Genomic DNA, 23,730 nt, shown 5'->3' with positions numbered 1-23,730 from the left:
TCTTATTGAGTTGATGTTAACTTCTTGCAGCTGGTTTTATTTAGTGTTGATGGTTTTATGCAATTTTAAGTTTAAAGTTTAAAGCTTTGGTCTTTAATGGCAAGTTGAGTATTGATGGATTGTTCTGTGAAATTCTGGTTAGAAATGATTGTTTATGCATTGTATAGGTACCCTGGAAAGTTTGGTTAAGTTTGGTTGAGTTTTGAGTTCAAGGGGAGATTTTTTGGGTTCCCGGAAACCTAATCTTGCCTGGGGACCTGTGCCAACCGGTCGACCGGATGGTGACCCAGAACCGGATTTCCGGTTGGGAACCGGTCTGCCTGTTGGGGGAATTTTCAGAACCCTAGTTTTGCCCAATTTTGAGATATTTAGGGTATTGCCATGAGGTTTATCGATAGGGAAACTTTTAGTTTCAAGTTTAAGTCCCGGAAAGTGATTTAGCGAGTCACTCATCTGTGTTACAATTATTGTGATTAGGGCATCCGTCTAGCACGAGATTTCCGTTCGTGCCTGGCCAAGACACTTGAATTCGGAAAACAGGTAAGAACTGTGTATAATATATGATGTGATTATCTGAATGTGTGTATATGTGTTTGTATATGCATGCTTGAATTATGTTAAGCACTACCAACACTTGTATGAATAAGTTATAGAGTGCATTGGTATAGTGATTATTGTGGTTGTGAGTACGATACAGTGATACCAACACGGGCACGGGAAAATACTAAGGTGTGTGGTACATCACTCAGTGCTACTCAGTGTTCGGGGTAAACCCTACCAACACTCGTACAGTGAGGTACGATGTGTATGTGGTATAGTGGTTGTACCCTGGTGTTGAACGTTCATACTCATCTCTTAAGCTCTGTAAATAGGTGTATGGGCGCCTATTTACAGGTCGGAAATTATATGGTATGTTATATGCATTTCATCGAGTCCGTTGACTCACGGCTCGCTTCCATGTGTAGGTAAAGGAAAGGCGAAGGCTGAACAAGAATGAACCTGAGCTCGGGTGAGATTGTACATGTCAAGCAGCGCGACCTGGAGTGTTAGGTCTCGGGACATCTGGGAATTGGATTTTGAAAGTCGCTGTGCGACCTGGAAATTATGTATTTTGAAATGTATAGTTTGAAAAGTAAATTTACAAAGTTTAAAAACGGGATCCCGGAATTCGTAAATATTATATTATATTACAAAGTTTAGTATTTAAAGCAAAAGTTTTAATTTGACACATTTTTCGAGAAATTTCTTTGATTAGCAAAGATCGCACAATAATTGAAAAAGTACTGTAGCGTGCCTTAGCATTAGGGCGTTACACAACTAGAACAGGGGTAACTTGGGAGGAAGATGAATTAGATCCTCGAGTTGGGATAGAAAGGATGATTAAACCATTGGAAGATTTTAAGGAGGTCAACATTAGCAAAACAGACCCCACTAAAGTTATCAAAGTATGACGTAATTTGTCTCCAGTAATGAAGGAAAAATTATGATCCAATGGACGGGGTGAATGGGTGCCAGGGTAGTTAAAAACAATTGAGTACCTCTCTAACACCCGAATTAAATGCGTCGGTCTCTCAATGGATGGGAAGCGAATCGTTGCCTGCAAAAGGAAATAAATATTAATGATGACAGTCATAAATGCAGCCCAAGCGCCTAGGGGACGTGCCGTTACGTAAACAAAGCTAGCGGAGGCCTCAAACAAGCCTCATTTACCCTTCACTAAATGAGACTTGGGGGGTAAATGTTGCCTAAGATTTTTTTCAAAATATGTGGCCGCATGTAAGGATGCCACGTGGATTTAGGAGAATTTCCACTTACAAAAATCAATTAAGTCTTGGGGAAGGATGTGCATCTCAGGGAGCGAGCCTCCCGAAGGAGAGCACAAAGCACGTGTTTACTTTCCGGGAGGCTAGAATTACAACAAGTCATCTCCGGGAGGGAAAGAGATCGTTCGAACGATCACCTCGCATTTAATGCCGCATGGGGAAAAACGTATTGGAACCTCCATAAAAGATATGACAGATGGTGTAAGCTCTTTTAAAGGCGATTGCACAACGATCGATGTGTCTAGTGACAGCTACATTATGTGGAATCACATCAGTCAAGAGAGGATAAAAGATTATATCCACCTACCCCTTAAGATACCTACGATATAGGTCATGTATTTCCTATTTTGTGTTTGATAGGAGCATGTACCCCTAAGAAGCAAACACAGAAAGACAAGTGATCCCTTCCTAGGGATCCCTCCAGAAAAACACTATAAATACCCCCACAGACAGAATGGAAAGGGGGTCAAAAAATTGATTAAGGAATCAAAGAGAGTAAAGACGAGAGAGATTCACCAAGAACATTCTTTGTAATAAACACTCTCATAAATAAAAAAGACTTGTAGACTAAGGCTCATTAATGCCCCCAACCACGTAAAAGTCATCTGCATTAACTTTCTACAGCTCTTCTTATTCTGCTAATTTATTGGTTGCCAAAAACCTCGGTCAACAACCCCATTTTCGAAGCCTAAACTTGTAAGATATGTTAGTTATCAAACCTCGTCAACTTTGAAATCCCATTCAAAGAGGCCGTAAAGCTTAAAAAAAATTAGAAATAGTCTACCAACTAGGGAGTAGTTTAAGACGATGCCGATACATCATTTTTCAGAGGAAGGAGCCCCAATATATGGTTAGTTACTCTACTTCAAGAGCTTGTTTATAAAATGACTTTTTAGGGTTTTTTTTTCTTCTCTTTAAAATTTCTTTGATTTGAGGGTTATGTACTGATTTGGTTGGGTCTTATGTATTGAGGAATATGTATTATTCTAGTTTATATTTTTGTGGGGTTGTGCTTTGTGTTGAAATAAGTAAAATTCTATGTGTATTTTTTTGTTATTTATTGTAGTCAACTATTGATTCATTGTTTGATTTCAATATTTAATAAGCTTTAGTTGTGGAAAGTATGTGAAAAGTTGAGTAAATCCATGTGAGCTCTGTACATGCTTTGGAATATATGCTTAAGAATCTTACACAAGTGGTCCTCTATAGTGGGGTCTATTATATTGTTACTGTAGAATTGATTATTTTATATGTGTGCTTTTTTACTAATAAATTCAACTCCATTATAATAATCATTTAATCAAAGATTGAACAATTTATAGTATATATTTTTTTGAAACAGAACAATTTATAGTATTTGATAGGTTTTTAATTTTTTCAATCATCTTCTCTTCTGTGACAGTTTATTGAAGGAAAGAGATATTTCATTTTATGTTTTGCATAGTTAATGATTTGACCTTGTTTGTTTTATCTTAACATGTATGTGGTTTCATTGTGTGATTTCATAAAATTTGTTTTGTCTAATTTAGAAGTATTTATCACATAGATGCCATAAGACATGTGGCTGCTAATGTAGTTTTCAATGAAGAAATTCAAGCTGTACAACAACAAGTCCTACAAATACAAACTGAAGAACCACAAGCTGACCAACAACAAGTCCCACAAACCCAATTTGAAGAACCACAAGCTGAAGAAGATTTTGAACTAGAAGAAGAAGAGTATGCTTAAGATATAGAAGCAGAGAAGAATGTTGATGTTCCAACCAATCCAAATAGGTGGTGGGGATCTGTGACTGTGTTGTGCAATGAGACAGACGAAGTGGATGATGGTATAGAAAGTGAAGAAGACTTAACTAGCTTATGTAGTGATGATGAAGACACTACTCTGAAGAAGTATTCTATAGAGTATAATCCAAAGACAAAGTGAGAAGACTTCAAGTTCAAACTTTATATGTAGTTTGGCAGTATAGATTTGTTGAGGACGACTATTAGGGAATACTCAATTCAGAATGATAGAGATTTTAGGTATGTGACCAATGAATCTGATCGAGTGAGGGCAATATGCAAATGTGATGGCTGCCCTTGGATGGTCTATGCTCATGTTCTCTCTGACAAAAGAACGTTTAGGGTGAACTCTTTGTGGGAAACGCACGAATGCCCGTTGGTGTTGAATAATAAAAAGGCTGACTCATCTTGGTTAACAAACTATTTCTTGGAACGATTCAGATTGAATCCGAATATGGATTTTAAGGCATTTAGAGAAATAACTCAAGATACCAAGTTTTCTATGGTTAGTAGGCATACTTTTTACAGAACAAAGAACAAAGCAATGAAATTATTGGAAGGATCTGTTGAAGAGAAATATAGAATATTAGATGACTATTGCAAAATGGTGGTATCAACTAATCCACGTAGCACAGCCATATTGAAGACAAGATTAGAGGGTGAGAAAATGGTATTTGAGAGAGTGTACATTTGCTTGAAGGCCTGTAAAGAAGGATTCTGAAGAGGTTGGAGGCCTTTTATTGGCCTAGATGGATGCTTCTTGAAAGGGTATTGTAAAGGAATGTTGCTAACAACAATTGGAATTGATGGGAGCAACAGTATGTTCCCAATAGCTTATGCAATTTGTGAAAAAGAAGATACATATACATGGACTTGGTTTTTTCATCTATTGAAGGAAGATCTATATGTTGACAACCCTGCCATGTTCACAATGATGAGTGACAAACAAAAAGGCCTAGAAAAAGCCATTGCAGAAATATGGGAGGGAGCCAAAGCTCGAAATTGTGTTAGACATTTGCACAGTAACTTCAAGAAAGAGTTTCCTGGGTTATTAATGAAACAATTACCATGGGCGGCTGCAAGGCAACCACTCCTCAAGAATTCAAAAGGAGGATGCAAGAAATTAAGGATGTTAATCCCACTGCATTTGCTTGGTTGTCTGGTAAGTTACCAACTCAGTGGACAAAGTCTTATTTTCGAGAAGGTGTGAAATGTGACATGTTGGTTAATAGTACTTGTGAAAGTTTCAATGCTGTTATATTGTGTGCTCGAGATAAGCCTCTAGTGTCATTGTTAGAGAAGATTAGGTACTGGATGATGTGTAGGTTCAATGATAAGAGAGTAAGTATATCAAAGTGGAAGCACCCAGTGCCGGTGGCAAATAGAATTATGCAGATTATAGAGAAACTTAAAAAAATTACTAAGAATTGTTATCCTCAAAGGGCAGATGCAAACAAGTTTTAAGTGCATTAACCAGGGAATAATGTGATCTGTGTGGTGGATATTGTATACAGAACATGTACTTGCAGAAAGTTTCAATTGGCTGGAATCCCTTGTGAACATGCTTTGGCATGTATTTGGAGCATCAGAGCAACTGTTTATGATTTTATCCATGAATGTTACAAGAAAGAACGGTTTGTAGCTGCTTATGAATTAGTTGTTAGGCCAATGCCAAGTCCAGATGAATGGCCATAGGGGTGCGCATAAATCGATCCAATCCAATGACAACCGACCGATCCAATCACAACCGACCGCCAAACATTGGATATCCAATTGTGATCGGATCAGATTGGATGTTATTTTTGAATATCCAATTGGATCGAATCGGATGTTGGATGAAGTGTCTAAAAATCTAATACATCCAACATCCAATTAAACTAATTAGTATTTTCATTTAGTTTGGATGAGTAATTAGATTTTATAATGTTATACGTAAAATATATATGTATACATAAAAATTAACATTAAAATTTTACTCTTTTTTTCTTGGATTGCATGGATCCAGTCTACTCCAGTACATATTGGACCTAAAATATTGGATAGATCTGATCCGATCCAAAAAATACTAGTCTAAAATATTGAATAAATTCAAATTGAACCAATAAATATATATGAAATATATCCAATGGATAGAACCGATCCAATCCAACATCCAATGGATGTTGGATCGATTGAATGACTGAAATTAATTGGATCGGATCGGATGGTAAAATCTAACATCCAATATATAATTAGATCGGATCTGGATGGGCCTAAAACATTGGATGTGATCCAATGAACATGGCCAGATATTGGACTTAACCTTGTAATTCCTCCTACTGCAGCCCCTATGGAAGACCTAAGAAAAAGAGGAGAAGAGAAGCTGATGAGCCTCCTCCAGGAGCAAAAAGGCTAGGAAAATTGGGCAGATAGTTAGTTGTAGTAACTGTAAAGACAAGGGACACTATAAGAAAACATGCATGCAAAAAATTGTGCAGGTACAAGTATTCATTATTTTGACACTACTTCAAGCTCAGTTGTTGGATTTATTTGCACACATACTTTTTGTGAGTTTGTAGGTACACGTTACAAAAAGTATCGAAAGGCCACTAAGCAATAATCCATCTGACGAAACAATCAAAAGGAGACGGAGAAGGCAGAAGCAACAACTTAGGGAAGAAGGTGCATCTGCTGGAGTAGCTGGTCCAAGTTCTTAGTTGTTGGGATTTTAGTGCAGTCGTGAGTGTAGATTTTTTGATGTTAATGCAGCTAAAACTATGACTTTATATAGTTAATAGATACAATTCAAGTACTGTGGTTTTACTATTACAACAAGTATTTTGATGGATACACTTAAATTAGTATGGTTTTGTTATCGCAACTAGTATTTTGATGGATAAAATTGAAGTACTATGGATTTATTATTGCAGCTAGTATTTTTTGATGTTAATGCAGCTTGCATTATGACTTTGTAATGTTAAAAGCTACATGTGAAGTATTATGACTTTGTTGATGTTAATTGGAATATTTTTTTTATTGTTTTTTGGTTTACTTATATGCATTGTTTAGACTAAATGAGAGTGTTTATGATATTAATGGAAATGATTTGAAATAGAAATGTGTTGAATTCTATAAATTTTTATCTGCATTGTGACTGTTGTTGCTACAGTTTATTTCTAGTGCTTTGCAGCCTTAAAGTTCTATAATCTGACTGTGAGTTATACTCAGATGCTTACTGGAGTCTCAAAAAGTCTTTGATTAATATGTGAAATGTATCTCTACACAGGGAAGTCTTTCTGGACTTTGACCCGAATGCTATTTCGAAATTGAATGATACTTTAGGATGCTTACAGTGTTTGTGCTGTACAAAAGCTTTGAACATATAAAGCTACTGTAGGATGATCACTTTGCTTTTTTTTTTTTTTGCTTATTCTCAATTACTTTGTGTCTTTTCTTCCAAGTCCAATAACAACTTATACTCTTCTTATCCTTTTGCTAGAACAAATTGACAAGTTGCAGGGTTGCATAATCAATTAGTACTTCCCAACTCTTAGTTTACCTGCCATTGACTAATACTAATATTCTACCATTTGGTCACCAAACTTCACAATATTTTTTTTTTACATATTAATGGTAGGTTTTTATGTGTCTTGAGACTAAATATCTAGACTTTGTAAGATTATGCAGATTATTTAATAAATATCCCTATGTATTGGTAGCAAGTGAAGAATGGGGTATAGTAATGACAAGAAATGAAAAAATCTAATCAAAATAATACCAAAATAATTTCTCCATTAATCACAACTGACATACACTAGCAAGACGGGAAACTTAGTTAGATTAACATTACATTTAAAAATATATTAGTTAATAACAAACTATACTCATTTTATCAACCAAAACAGAAAATATATAACAACTAAACAGAGTACAATTTTCTTCAAAATATTAAACAAATGGTTCTCTACAGTTTCCTTGATATTACTTTCACCCCAACTTTCCACATCACTCACACTTGATCTTGGAAACTCTCTATTTTGTTGTTCATGGTTGTAAGCCTTTGATATTGAACCTGCAGAAATAGAGTATATTTCTCTCTCTAATAATAGCTTCTTCCTCATCAAGTCTGGTAATACACCCATTCCACATTGACATGCATAGGGTTCATTGTCAACCCATTCAAAAAAAATTACAACCTCCTTTATTTCGATGCTTCACACAAGTTTTGAAGCGTCTTCCTGGGTTCTTTGAAGTCCTAGAAATTCTAATCACCGTCAAATTTGGTGGCTCACAAGTCCAAAACATACCTTTCATCCATGGAGCTTCAAATTCGTTTCCTCCTTCTTCAGCCACAACTCCAGATTTGCTCACACCATTATGTTTCGCCATCATAACAGGTTGGAGAGGAGGCTTTGAGTTTTTCGTCTGGGTTCGAAGTGAGGTTCTTCGTTTGGGTTTGAAGGGGTTTCTTTGAGAGGGTTCTATAGCTAGGTTTCAAATTTCTTGGAGGAGATTGGGTATTTGGAATAAGGTATTTTCTTGGAGGAGATCAACTTCTTCGATGAGATTTTTTTTTTCTAATGTTTTCATTTTAGGGATTTAGAGTTATCAGCTTGGAGGAGATCTCCCTTTTTACTAATTGCTTTTTATTATTATTAAATATATATTTTATTTTTATTGATATTTGAGTTATTTAGTTTTAAATAATACACATCATCAATTAACCCATGTCAGCTTCTTATGTGGACCAATCACATGAGTTTAATAAATCTTACTTGTCAATTAATGTTCTTGACTCGACAGATGCAACAAAAATGAAAATTAAAGTGCTTTTGCAATCAATTTTTTTATATTGAGGATCATATGTGTAACAAACCTAATAATTAAAGGGCTTTTACCTTGTTTGGAAAACAAAAAGGAAATAAACATATATTCATAAACATATTATTGCAGGATATTCTTCCATGTACGTATAGTTTGTCAAAAACTATTACTTATGAACAATATAATTAGAGTTGGTACTCATATAATTTAGCACAGACCAAATAATATCCGAAATTCAAGACTCCAATCACCACAAACAACCAATACACACAATCTACTCTGCCAATGTTTATGTTATTAGGTAACCAACCAGTAGTATTATCTATAAAATCAGTGAAAACCACACTAAGATAATATCCTAATCCAATTAAAAGTGATACCATAGCTGTTGAAGTAGTTTTTAATGAATCAGGAAATTCTTGATAATATAACGCAACTTGGCCAGGAAAATGGAATGCCTCACCTATTCCCACAATCACTAAACATGGCACGAGCCATAAGGCTGACATGGACACGACTGACGTGGCAGGGTTAGCTTGTGCCAAGTGGAGTCGTTTTGCTTCCGTTATTGCAGTTGCCACCATACCTATTAGAATCAAGATCTCCGGTTAAAAATTGGTGTCCCATACTGTGTTAAACTAATCAAAGTTCGACACATCAGCTTATTTTTTATAAAAAAAATTAAATTTTTAATTAAGTCAACAAAAGTAGTTAACATATTTAATATAAATTAGATTAATTAATGTGTTAATTAAACTTTAATTGGTTTAACACAATATAGAACACTAATAATTTTTAACAGGTGATCTTGATTCATACCTAATATGTTGAAGATGTGTCCGATTCCTATTTTTTGAAGTGGAGATAGCGATCGACCGCTTAATTTTTGCCACATGTCAAGTAGGTAACGGTCGACGATGAAGATTGAGATGGCAGTTGTTACAAGAGTAAAGGCTAGAAATGTTCCAGCTGGGATTTTAATGGAGCCCACTTCCCTGTCCATGGCTAGGGCTTGGATTGTTGATAAGCCATTGAACAAAGCAATGGTAGTGGTTAAGAGAATGCCGGTTGACCATAACGGAATGAGTTTGATTACTCTTTTAAGGTCTTCTACTTCTTCAACTGTGCATAGTTTCCATGATTTTGTGCTACCACTATTAATTTGTTCCTCGTTTTGGGTAACCAAGCAAGCCTTATTCAAGAGTCTGCATGCATATATAAAGTATATTATATATATATATATATTTGTAATAAAAACTTGTGAAAGTATAAAATTATTTTTTGTCCTTGATGTAAATGGAATTAAATAATATTATTGGGTGTATGCATATATAATAATTGTAGGAGGAAAATACACAACATTACAATAATACGTGTAGTTAAGTATGACTAATGAGTTTACTACTAATTATAAAAGACCTGTATGCAAGCTAGCTAGTCACTGTACAGAATATAATACGTATTAATGTTGACCAATTTATATAGTTGTTTGTTATTTTTTTTCTTTCTGAAATACCAATTTAATTATATATATAGTTGGTGGTGGGTGCATTTATATAGTATATATATACCTTATACTACAACATGTAATAAATAAGTATATACACAACATTATATGACAGAACAATTATTCAAATAAAAAACAAACCTTTGGTAAAAGGATAAGCTCTATATTTGGTGTAATTTATCAAAAAAAAAATAATATATATATATATTCATTTAAATAATATTATTGTGGAAGCATATTATAATTATTTAAATATGTACATATTTTAATTATTAAGTGATTCAAATTAGTTATTATTTTTTTAACAAAGTTCACATTATTAGTTATTGATTACAGACAATCATGTACTTAATTTTAAAAATTATTAAATTCCACGCTAGCTTATTTTATAAAATATTGACATGCATTATTATTGATTAGTTTTTTTTTTATATAGTATTTCTATATTCCAATCTGCGCATATTAATATATTATAAATAATATTTGCAGCAGGGCGATATAATTAGTTTAATTTGTACTTAACAACCATTGAATGCTTATAAATTGTATATTAATTATTTAGCCTTTAATCAATTCAACAGTAAATTTGAGGACTTTCTTTTTCCCTTAATACTACTTTGAAATTTTAAGGGAGTTAATCATTACTATTATTTATTTCTACAATATATAATTTAGTTGGATATTTTATATATAATATATATACCTGAAACGTTTACTTGGTGATTTTGTGTGAACAATGATACCCGATGTATTTGTTAAAGCACGATCACTTAGTGACAATTTTCTATTCCGAATAGCTGCAACGACAACTCTAGCCATGCTCACAAATGGGCTTCCCTTAGGCTTAACGAATCGATAGAAATTCTTTCCAAGCAAAAACGAAATTAGTCCAAGTGCTGTCATGGCAAGACAAATCCCAAACCCTAATTCCCAACTAATGTTATCCATTAGGTACACCAAAACAATGTAGCTGATAGCATTTCCCACGTACAGCACAATGAAATACCAACTAAAAAAGCTTGCTTGGTGGTTGTTTTTCTCAAATTGGTCAGCTCCCATGCAGGGCCGGCCCTGAAAATATATGGGCCCAAGACAAATTAAATTTTGGGGCCCTCAAAAATATATAAAAAAAAATTAAAAGAAGAGTGTTATGGGATTTGAACCGTAGCCTGACTCTTACGCCATCCATAACCAACTATTTATAAATATTTATTGTTTATAATACACTTAAATTTCTTAAATAAAAGCCTTTAATAATTTTTTTTATTTTTTATTTCGAGCCGGAAAGTGTAAAGTACGGGCTTAGCCTTGGCTTGCCTGGGCCGGCCCTGCTCCCATGGTTGCTATCGTAAAACGAGAGCCACCAATTCCCATTGTAATTAACCCCATGGCTGTATAAAGAATCAAATATTGACCATTTGATGGGCTATCACATGGAATAATACTCGAAGAGCCATTCAAACACGGTATGGGCATCAACGAAGGGATTCCAACTATAAGAGTTAATAATGTCATCCCCTATATTAAATAAGGTTTCAATAATTATTACACACATCTATTTCACATATAATGCCAAAATAATTTATTAAATAATATTCACACCTAATAATCACATCAATATATATTAAGTTTGTGTTTAATATTTTGTTATCCTCACTTAAATATACAATAGGTAAAAGTTAATAGTCACCACAGCTCCATAAATTTTAGTTCAACACATGATCAATTAATATAAGAAATGTTAATTTTACTAGCACAGTTCGCTATACGTTGGTAAAAGTAACTTTTATCAGTGCATTTCGCAAACTGCGTTAGTTTTACCAACACATATTTGCAGTGACTAAAATCTAACTTTTATTACCAGCGCATTTACGCGCTGTAAAAAATCATTTTTGTCAGCGTTTTCATTTTGTGTTGGCAAAAGTTTTAATACCAATGTTAATTTGCTAATCTTTTTTGCCAACACATAGCGTAATACCAAATTTTTGCAAAACACAAAAATATGTTGACGACAAAGTCACATTTCGAGTTGAATATATTTACTTTAATATAAAACATATATACGCATTATTAAATGCACTTTCAGGACATTGCTTCTATATTACTGACTTGTTTGGCTTTCATGCTAACCATGTTGTAATTAAAAAATTAAATCCTTTGTAAAATTATATATCCTTATCATATGACTGTGTTTTCTTTGCAAACAAAAAGATTTAATTACGTTTTCTTTCATTTTATAATATATAAGACCAAAAAGAGTTTATGAAAGTGAAAGGACTGTTACTGCATATATGTTTTGACATGCAATAACTAAACTAAACTTTGTCCATTAAAATTGTTAATAACTTACCAGCAAAGCGATCATAGAAGAGATGGCTATGACGATGAAGTTTCCGGCAAAGGAGTCGGCAATGATGGCGCCAACGATCGGAAAAAGACAGATGAAAGCAAAGCCGACATTGTTGATCTTAGTAGCAGATATACTCCCAATGTTGAACTTTGTTATCAGAAATACAATCCAGTTAGCACCCCACCCACCAGCTGCTACTGAAAGACCCCCTAAATTTCCTATATATATTTCCAAAAACATAAAATAAATTAAGTTTATATATCTGTATATATATATGATGATGAAATTATAAAAGAGAATACATACCCATGATGAAGGGAAAGGTAATCCAGCCTCCATTTTTAGAATAATTATTATTATCATCTTGAGCTCCTATTCCTTGTTCTGCTGGGCTCTTAATGTTTTGTTCAGAGGTTTCCATTATTTTTCTTTTTCTTCTTAAATATTCTTACACTATGAAAATTGCCTCTTATATTGTGTATATATATAGAAGTATATGTATATATAAACTAATTATTTGTTATTATTTCGGTGATTTGTTTAAAAAAAGTCATGGGTGGGGTGTGGTTGAGTCAAAGCGCTATAGACATATATACAAGGATGACTTGGACAGATTAACAAACGTAATTTGCATCTAAAATGTATTATATAAAAAAATATTTTGGTAACTACATCATGAGCTGTACAAACAGTTGACAATGAAGATGAAATTAAACTAGCAATTTTTATTTGTTTGTTTATATCAATTTGTTTGGCTACTTGCCACCTTATCTCCTTGTTTTAATTTTTTTTTTGTTAAGTAAAAATTTTATTGAAAGGAAAGCAAACTACAACATCCTCAAAGCTACCGGAGCTATGTCCCTTAGCAAACCTCGAGTGCAGGACATGGCACATCTCGCCCATCCCGCAACCGCATCAGCCACACAGTTATCTCCTTGTTTTAATTTGTTTATATGAATATAGATATGACATTGTACGATAGAATGACATAAAAGAAAAACATGATTCAAGTTTGTTGATGGTGGAATTAGAAATTGTTGTGGGAAAATCAAGAACTAATAAGTGAGAAATTACTCAAGAGAGGTACCTTAAATGGTAAGACATATAATTTCCTCCTACAAGGTGTGAAGTTAGAGTCCCTCTTTGTTAAGGGTATATGGTTGTTATACCGTTAGTGACAGTTGTAACAGTTTGTCTGTTAGTTTTGTGTCAGCTGTAACTAATTCTCTCATTCATTGTATTGATCTCAGTCACTATATAAACCATATGTACAATTAACACTAAATGAATAAGATTGCTCTTTGTTCAATCAATCTTCCTTTACTTTCTTTCTGCTTTTTCTTTATGCTTTTCTTTTTTTCTATCTTTTGTTCTTGCTCTATTTTCTCTGCTGAACTACAACAAATAATCCCAATAGCGGCGGGGTTATTAGCGGCGGGCCGTCTCCGCCGCTAATAAGAGGGGTATTAGCGGCGGAGGGTGGGGTCCGCCGCTAATAGTTGGCCATTTTTTTTTTTTTTTTGAAAAGCATTAGCGGCGGGCAGTCCGCCGCAATTGCTCCGCCGCTAATACTAATAGCGGCGGGCCCGCCGCTATAGGTCCGCCGCTATTAGTATTAGCGGCGGAGCCCGCCGCTAATACTCCGCCGCTAATAAATGGACGGGATAATTCCCGCTCATGTATTTCAAATTATTAGCGGCGGACTATTATGAGCGAGTCCGCCGCTAATAGTATTTTTTATTTTTTTTTTATTTTTAATACTATTAGCGGCGGACCCCGCCGCTAATAATCCGCATTACACATATTATAAATACCCCCATCAGCCCCACTTCTCCAACTTTTCTTTCATTTCAAAATTCAAACCCCTTTACCCCTCTTCCCCCCAAATCAGGCCCTTCCCCACCATCGCCCACCCCGAAGCACCCCACTCGGCGCACCACCACCCCGGCGCACCACCATCCCGACGCACCAACAGTACATCCCCACGCACTCCCGACGCTTTTTGGTATGTTTTTTTTTTTTAATCTTATAATCTGGGTATTTGTATTTGTATGCATATTGTAATCTTATAGTTTTAGGTTTTAGATTTGTATTTGTATGCACATTTTGATTTATAATCTGGGTATATATTTATGTTTAGATCGGATTTTTTTTTGTTTTTGTGATAGATCTGTATATGTATATTGTGTATATTGTGTATTTGGGTGTATAATTAATAATATGTGTATATGTATATATTGTTTGGGTATTAATTTTTTTTTTTGTATATATATATTTTATTTATATATATATTTATTTGGGTATTTATTATTTTATTTATTTATATATTAACTGTATATATATTTCTGTATATATATATATTTATTTATATATAAATATTTATACATATATTAATTGATATATATATTTTCTGTGTATTTATATAATTTATTTAAGTATTTATTATTTTATTTATGTATATATTAACTATATATATTTCTGTATATATATATATCCACTGTATATATATATTTTTTTTATGTTTTATTTGGGGATTAATATATTTTATTTGTATATTAATTGTTTTATATTTGTATATATTTTCACTATATATATATATATTAATGAGATATATTTTTAAAATGTAATGTATTTTTTTTTTGTATATTATATATAATATATGTTTTTTATGTTTATATATATGTAAATTTAATATATGTAATTTTAGGTGTTAAATTTTGTAATTTATTATTTTTTAAATAAAGAAAAATAAAAATAATGAAAAAAATTAAAAAAGTATAATATTACATAAAAATTTGAATATTGAAAATTAAAAAGTTAAATAAAAATAATTTTTTTAATTTTAATAATAATTGTAATTAAATTATCAAATTTTTATGTAAGTTTTTAAGAAAAAATATGTTAATGGAATTTTATGTATTTTTAAGGTGGTAAAAATTAATTATTTTATATTTATTTTAATTTAAAAAATAAATTTAGTTTTATATAAATGAAAAATAATTCAAAAATTTAAAAATTAAAAATTTAAAATTTAGTAATTTAATGAATTTTTATAGTGTAATATGTAAAATAATTTTTTTTATAATATAATTAGTTTAAATTTTGATAATTAATTTTAAGTTTCAAAAAATAATAATTCATTTAAAATTTAATTATTTTATATTTATTTAAATTTAAAAAATAAATTAATTTTTTTATGAATAATAAAAATAACACAAAAATTTAAAATTTATAATTATAATTATATTTAAAAATATAACATAAAATTTGTATTCATAAAATTTCATAAGACTTTAGAAAAATTCAAAAATTAATAATAAAGAACAATTATAATTCATATTTATAATTATATTTAAAAAATAAATTAATTTTTTTATGAATAATAAAAATAACACAAAAATTTATAATTTATAATTATAATTATATTTATAATTATATTTAAAAATATATCATAAAATTTGTACTCATAAAATTTCATATGACTTTACAAAAATTCAAAAATTAATAATAAAGAACAATAATAATTCATATTTATAATTATATTTAAAAATATATCATAAAATTTCATAAGATTTTACAAAAATTTAAAAATTAATAATAAAGAACAATAATAATTCATATTTATAATTATATTTAAAAAAATATATCATAACTTTTGTACTCATAAAATTTCATAAGACTTTACAAAAATTCAAAAATTAATAATAAAGAACAATAATAATTCATATTTATCATTATATTTACAAAAAAAATATCATAAAATTTGTACTCATAAAATTTCATAAGACTTTACAAAAATTTAAATATTTAATACTTCATTTGTCGTCGAAATTGTAGATGGCGACAATCGATAAGTCTTGGACCAAAATCAGAAATCGTGGTTGCCATGAATTTTGGAATGGTCTACAAGCCTTTTTAGCAATGGCATCAGAACATAAGGATTGTGATGGACGAATACGATGTCCTTGTGTGAGATGTATAAATAGTAGGTTTGAAAAAATAGATAGGGTTAGAGCACACGTATTTGATCGAGGTTTTATGCAAGGATATGATAAGTGGATTTATCACGGGGAGCCTGAGGATGTCGTCGTTGATGTAGCAGTTGCTGATGTTGAATCAGAGGATGAAATGATTCCTATTTTAGAAGACTTCTTTCCTTCGACAACTGAGGAACCACAAGGAGAAGATGAACAACCTGTTGGGTTTTATGCCCTAAATAAAACTTATTTCAATATAATCAGATTTGTTTATTAATATAGATCAGAAATAACATTTAATGTTGCATGGTTCACATGATTTATTTCATGATTATATGTACATAATGTATAAATTCATCTGAAACCCTTTTCACATACTTGATCCTGTTTATTGTGCCGTCAACACATTGGAAAGTAAACATGACTATGTGAATAAAGTTTCCTAGATTTATCAGACACAGGGTTTTACTGATATGATAATCTACGACAAGAGTTTACTTGCATTTGGAGAAGTGCTATGTTCTTTCCAGAGCATTGGTTAAAGTAAAGCTCAGGTTGGATGCATGGAGTATGCATCGGAAGGGACCGATATTGAACTTTGACTTAGATTTATTAAACTTACCGTAATATCTATTCAAGTCAATATCGCCTAGTTGATCCTAGATCAAATGATCTTAATCCAGATATGATTAGGCTCAATCTTGAAAGGCTATTCGTGTTCTTTGATTTGTTAGTTAAGCCTACTTTTAGGTCAGGGTGATACGTACATTTTGGGAACACGGTAGTGCAATTGAGTGGGAGCGCTATCATAAACATGGAATCTATAGCTTATCTCGGCGAATAGTAAGCAAAGGATGATCTCCTTCGAGCTTGACCAAACGAACATAAATGGTGGAGTACTCATTTCACATAAGATGAAATATCATTTATACGGGGTCAAGTGTTTTAAGGAATAAATACATTGTAAGTGTAACGGTAATTTAATCCCTTTACGATTGTAGATCATTCATATAGAGGATTATTGATCAAATTAGGATTATAACAATGGATAACTAATGATGTGTCTATATGGTGGAACATATAGAGCATTCTATATGCGAGTGCAATTCTAAGTTCTATGCGTGGATTCAACGAAGAATTAATAAGTTAGTGAATTTTAGTGTTAAATTCTTGATCTACTTATTGGAAGCTCGGTTATATAGACCCATGGTCCCCCCACTAGTTGAGATAATATTGCTTGTAAGACTCATGTAATTGGTTTTGATTAATCAATTATAATTCTCAAATTAGACTATGTCTATTTGTGAATTTTTCACTAAGTAAGGGCGAAATTGTAAAGAAAGAGTTTATAGGGGCATATTTGTTAATTATGATACTTTGTATGGTTCAATTAATAAATATGATAAATGACAATATTATTTAATAATTATTTATAGTTATTAAATAGTTAGAATTGGCATTTAAATGGTTGAATTAGGAAATTGGCATTTTTGAGAAAATCAGATACAAAAGGTGTTAAAATTGCAAAATTGCAAAAAGCAAGGCCCAATCCACTAAGTTTAGGGCCAGCCACTTTTGTAGGAAATTTAAACTGATTTTTTCATTATTTTAATGCCATATAATTCAAATCTAACCCTAGTAGGAATGCTATAAATAGATAGTGAAGGCTTCAGGAAAAACACACTTTTCTTCTGACTTTTTCTATTCAGAAAAACTGAGCCTTCTCTCTCCCTATCTTTAGCTGACCACTCTCTCTCTCTTCTTCCTTGATAATTTCGAAATCCTTAGTGTATGAGTAGTGCCCACACACATCAAGTGATACCTCAATCATAGTGAGGAAGATCGTGAAGAAAGATCATCACCAAAGGAGTTTCAGCATCAAAGAGATCCAGGTTCAGATATTGATAATGCTCTGCTACAGAAAGGAATCAAGGGCTAGATATCTGAACGGAAGGAGTCATATTATTCCGCTGCACCCAATGTAAGGTTTCTTTAACTTTATATGTGTTTAATTTATCGTTTTAGAAAGTTCATATTTAGGGTGTTAATAAACATACTTGTGAGTAGATCTAAGATCCTGGTAAAATAATTTCCAACAACTGGCCTCAGAGCCATGGTAATTGATTTATTTGCAAGAAATTTGGACTTTAAAACGATTGTTTGTATGTTCTTTGGATGGTATCATGTTGTATTGAGTGTTATTTGATGATTGATTGATGTTTGTGAAATTTTCGTGAACAATAATTGTGATTTCGTTTCTGGAATTATTTTTATTGGATAGTATGGAAAAAATTAAGCAAGTTAGCCTTTTACAGAACTCAATTTGGATTTTATTTGAATTAGTTATGATTTTTTGAAGATTTGACAAAATCTAACGATAGTTTCCTGCGATCGCAGAACTGTCCGTACAGTTTCGGATTTTTTCCTTTTTCTTCCATTTTTCATACTTTTTCATGGAATTAACTTCCAATTTTTTGTATGGTTTTGTATATATACTATTACTATTCCTAATTCAATTCTAATTATCATTTTGAATTAATTTAATTTTTTTTTTAAATTAATTCAAGATATTAGTGTAATTTGAATTCGAATAGAATTAGTATTTATCTTTTTGCTTAAAAATCTATCTTATTTTTAAATTTGATTATATTTTTTTTAAATTTAAGGTCAGATTTTTTAGATATTTGTAATATCTTTTAAGATATTTATAATATCTTTTAAGATATTTAAGATATTTTAAAAAAAAATATCTTTTAAGATATTTATAAAATCTTTTAAGATATTTTAAAATATCTTATCTTTTAAGATATTTAAAAATATCTTATCTTTTAAGTTTTTTTTTAAATCTTTTTAAGATATTTTGACCTTATTTAAATTTAAAATAGATATTTATAATCATGTAATTTTAAATAGATATAAGATAAAAAGTAGGTTTAATTTTTATTTTTTTTATTTTCGAAATTTAATTTTAAATTCCGAAATTAATTTTTTAAATTATTTTTCGAATATTTTTTTTAATTTAATTATTTATTTATTCGAAATTATTTATTTAAAATTAAATAAATCCTACTTTCAACTATCCAGTAACCTGTTGCGGGAGAGTATGTGTTTTAGCTTGTTTGTAAGTTTTCAAAACCTATTATTACTTGGTGCAAATAGCCATGGTTACTTTTTGCGCTGCATCTAATGATACGATGGCTCCCTTGGTCAAGTTAATAATTTGTAACAGGTAAATTTTACAATCTTCTTTCATCTGTGTATGACCTAGCAACATGATAGGACCCATCCAAAGTGTGCTGTAATTTTATGTGTTTAATTTGATTATAGATACATATAGGTTGTTGTTGCTAAAATAAATTATCATAGTTCTTGATAGAATTTATTTAGGCCCATTTAGTTATTGGGCTTACTCAATGAATAACAGTTGTTCTTATTAAGGTTAAATTCCTCTCTTTTGGGCCTTGTGTGAGAGTTGGGAGCCATAGAAGTGGGTACGACATACTGAACCTGAAGACCCCTCACACTGAAACCACCCCAATTGTGAAGGCCCATTTGCTGATTTGAATATTGTACTAGGTTAATTACACTAGTTTAACCTAATAAAAATTGATTAGCAACATAATTAATTTCATTTATTTTGAAATTAATTTAAGAAAAATATAGTTTAAAGAATTTTTTTTATTCTAAGCTAAACTATATGTATTTTCTTGTATTTAATTAAATATAGAATTATAACCATCTAGATTCTTTCTGGAGCTTAATTTAAATTTTTCATTAAATATTCCTATTTAAGTTGATATTTAGTTATCTACAACTAACCAACTTAAATATGAATATCTTTTGAATTTCAAATTTCAAAATTAAGTTGAGGAATTTTAGGCATTGGTTATTAAGATTCTTAAGATATTTTTTAAGTTAATATTTTTTCGAATATTAACTTAAAATGGAATATTTTCAAATTAAGTGGTTACAACTTAATTTTTGATATTTAATTAAATTTAAATTTGAAAATATTTAAGTTCTAGATTTTTTTCTAATACAACTTAAATTAGATATTTTTTCAAATTTTGTGGAAAAGATACTTAGTCAAATAAGATATTTTCTAGATAGTTATTTCTAGACTACTTATTATTTCTAATATTAAATAGGAAAATATTATAAATTGTGAAATTAATTATTTATATAATTAATTTTGGTACAATTTATTTTAAGTATATTTTTCCTAGTATTAAACTAGAGATTAATAATTAAGCCTTCTCTACACTTAATTATTTATTTCTTGAATTTAATACATTTAATTAATTTGAAAATAAAATATCTAAGTTGATTTAATCATCATACTTAAATATTTCTTTTTCATGACATTTAATTATAAAGAAAATTATTTTTAGTTGAAATTTAATTTTTCAACTAAATTTAAATAATTTTCAAAATATATTTTTTCTTTATTTTATTAATCAATTTTTCGAAATTGCATTTCTTAAATGCTAGAATTTCGAATTTTATCTTGAAAAATAGATTAAGTTGTAAATTAATTATTTATTTTAATTAATTCTTGGATCAACTTAAATCAATGATTTTTTCATTTATTGATTAATTTAAAAAAATTGAATTAAAGTATATTATTAGAAATAGAATTAATTAGTCAAAGGAAAATCTAGATAGGTGATATTTTTGCTTGAAGTATTTTTCTAGTGTATTTAATTAAATAGAAAATTAATATTTAAGTTGATTTTCATCATCATACTTAAATATTTGTAATTTTTCTTATATATTTAATTAAATAGGAAAATTATATTTTTTGTTGTAAATTAATTTTATTATTTAATTTTGGGCCAACATTAAATTAGAATAATTTTTCCAGGATTTATTTTTTATTTTAATATGCATTTTTCGAAAATTGTATTCTTATATACTTTAATTTTTCGAGTACGATATATATTTATAGAAAATTAAATTTGAGTTGTAAATTAATTTAAATTAATTTTGTAACAACTTAAATATTTTTTTTAAATATTTATTGGAAATTATTACTAAGATGGAAATAATTCATGTTATTTTCATATCCATCTAAGTAAAATTTATAAATATTAAATTAAAATTTATATTTAGAATTTTTCATTCTAAATTGAAGATTTTAATTAAATAAATATATATTTAAAATAAATAGAATAAATAAAGAGAATAAAAGAAAATACAACTCTTTTCAAATAATGAGCTTTATTATAAGATATTCGATCTCCATTGTTGGTCTTACAAAAGTTAAATTTTTTTTCAATATAACCTCGAGACGCTAGACTTCGTCCCCCTTTATGGATGGTTATTCGTTGAACGCATTTAACACCGTAAGATTTCATTTGATAAGTGTTTTGTAAGTTTTCGTCTCATTAGACTCTCCCCTACGGTATTTACTTAGAGATAAACTTATGAAACATGAAACAATGGTGGAAGCTCATAAAATGAGAATAACCTTGACTCTCGCCATCGGGACAACGTTGGATTCTTATTTTGATCGAATAAAAGGTTGCTAGAATGGTTTCTATTTTAGATGAGTCGACAACTCTATTCAATAAATGATGCTTTGACTCTCGCCCTCTTAGGGACCTTTGTATCGATTTATTGAAAACCTTGGAAATTATTTAGGATTGTATGTTTTAGTATTTTCACTAGTCATTCCTACTTGCTATATGTTTATAATTTCGAATTGTGTATGAATTTATATTGAACCATGTTATTTTTCGTTATTAAGTTGTAGTTTAATTTCGAATCTTCATTGTTGGTCCAACATGTTTGTTTATCTAATGAGATAAATCCCTAGTGGATTTTCACCATTAGACATACATAATAGTGTAAGATCTCAAAAGATAAATATTGTATATGCGACATCTAGCTGTTCATCAATTGATGACACCTTAGACTAGTATTTTTACGATATGAAACAAGAAGATTGTATAAATAAGATTACTTTGACTTTCGCTAATCGAAGCATCGTTGGATTCTTATTTATAAACGAAATTATCCTAATTCCTCTTAGCTTATTCATTTTGAATTAGCTTCAAAACATATCATTGGATGAATGGTCTATAAATCATTTCATGTCATTATATATTTTCTCTTAAGAAATTAAATGATGTATATGATTATAATCCCGAAATTCTATTCCCAATTGATATAAATCCTCAATCCTAGAAATCTCCTACTTGTATGGGCAAATCGACTTAGAGTTTGTATTAGTAGTGGTGGTCCAAGAAAGAATTACTCATTATATTTGGTTGAATTTAAGTCTTTGACTTTAATTTTAGAATCCAAACGAAATTTTCTTATATTTCTAATTCCGGATACAATACGGTTACACTTTTCTCAAGTGTTTAATATCCATCTTTTATTAATGGATTCAAGCTGTATGGAATATGAGTTAGGTGATTCGTGACCGGGATCCACTTGCACTATTCTAAGAACTCTTTGATGTAACTAAACCTATGTCATCAAAAGACAACTACCACATTTTTTTTAATCTATGGCATGTGTATCTTGTTCATAGTGAATTTGACATGATCAATCTCTGCAAAGAGATAATATGCCTATATCCTTTGAAAGTAGTTCATCTCATTCGCGAGATGGATGTACATTCGGGGGTGGATATGAGTTTTTCGTTGTATTCTTAAGACGATAACTCTAGATTATACCTTTTAGCAAAGAAATTTGAAATGTTTGAAAAATTTCATTAATTTCTAGCAATGGTTAAAACCATTAAGGTAAGTGGTTAAAGATCTTGCGGCTGATAGGGGTGGAGAAATAGTTAGTAGATATGCAGTTCAAAGATCATTAAATTGATTTTTGAATTATATCCAAACGTACCTCCCCAGAAATTTCGATTTGCATATTGATGATTAGTTACTAGTCGTTGCCTAAGTCCTTATGGTAATACAATTTGAGAATGATGTAATGGTTGTATACTTAATGTAAATCATTACTAGATTCATGGATGACCTAATCAAAATCTTAAGAAAGGCTAGAGCTGTTAACCATGGTTTGTTAGCTTTTCTAAGTGATTAGGGGTGGACCATCCCATTGTCAATAGATAAGAAAGTGTTTGTTCAAACAAATACTACTTTTAAGAAAATGACTAAGTACGAAAAACAAGTAGCAAATAAAGGAGATATTTATTCTTGATTCCAAAAGTGTTCTATCATCTTATATAACATATGATGATCCCACGCCTCTGTTGTCTTGTCACAAGAAGAGATCAATACCATTTAGTTTTCTTCGACATAATTCACGGTACCTTGTCGTAGTGGGAGAGTTTCTAGGGAACTCACCTTCTTATGACTTGGGAGACACAAGTGATTAAAATCCATTGTGAGTTTAAACAAGTAATGGATTGTCAAGATAAGAAACTAAGAAGAAAGCCAATAGAACTATGGTTTAATCCATTCACATGGAATAACCTAAAGTTTTCTATTACAAGGACATAAAAGGAAATTTT

The 23,730-nt window shown here is 30.6% G+C and overlaps 1 protein-coding gene across 1 annotated transcript; it reads right to left on the bottom strand.

The window, feature by feature from the left end:
- Positions 1–8,562: 8,562 nt before the first annotated feature.
- LOC115706683 (protein NRT1/ PTR FAMILY 2.7-like) lies at positions 8,563–12,928 on the bottom strand. Its single transcript, XM_030634399.2, has 6 exons — positions 12,574–12,928; positions 12,268–12,485; positions 11,257–11,435; positions 10,621–10,977; positions 9,230–9,615; positions 8,563–8,996 (listed from the first exon to the last, which is right to left on the bottom strand). The coding sequence occupies exons 1-6, from the start codon at positions 12,686–12,688 to the stop codon at positions 8,596–8,598; spliced, it is 1,656 nt and encodes a 551-aa protein (XP_030490259.2). The 5' UTR covers positions 12,689–12,928; the 3' UTR covers positions 8,563–8,595.
- Positions 12,929–23,730: the final 10,802 nt, after the last annotated feature.

This window comes from Cannabis sativa, chromosome 1, assembly GCF_029168945.1.
Source record: "Cannabis sativa cultivar Pink pepper isolate KNU-18-1 chromosome 1, ASM2916894v1, whole genome shotgun sequence".
Taxonomy (NCBI): domain Eukaryota; kingdom Viridiplantae; phylum Streptophyta; class Magnoliopsida; order Rosales; family Cannabaceae; genus Cannabis; species Cannabis sativa.
The sequence above is the reverse complement of the archived record's forward strand: the minus strand, read 5'-3'. Positions and strand labels throughout refer to the sequence as shown.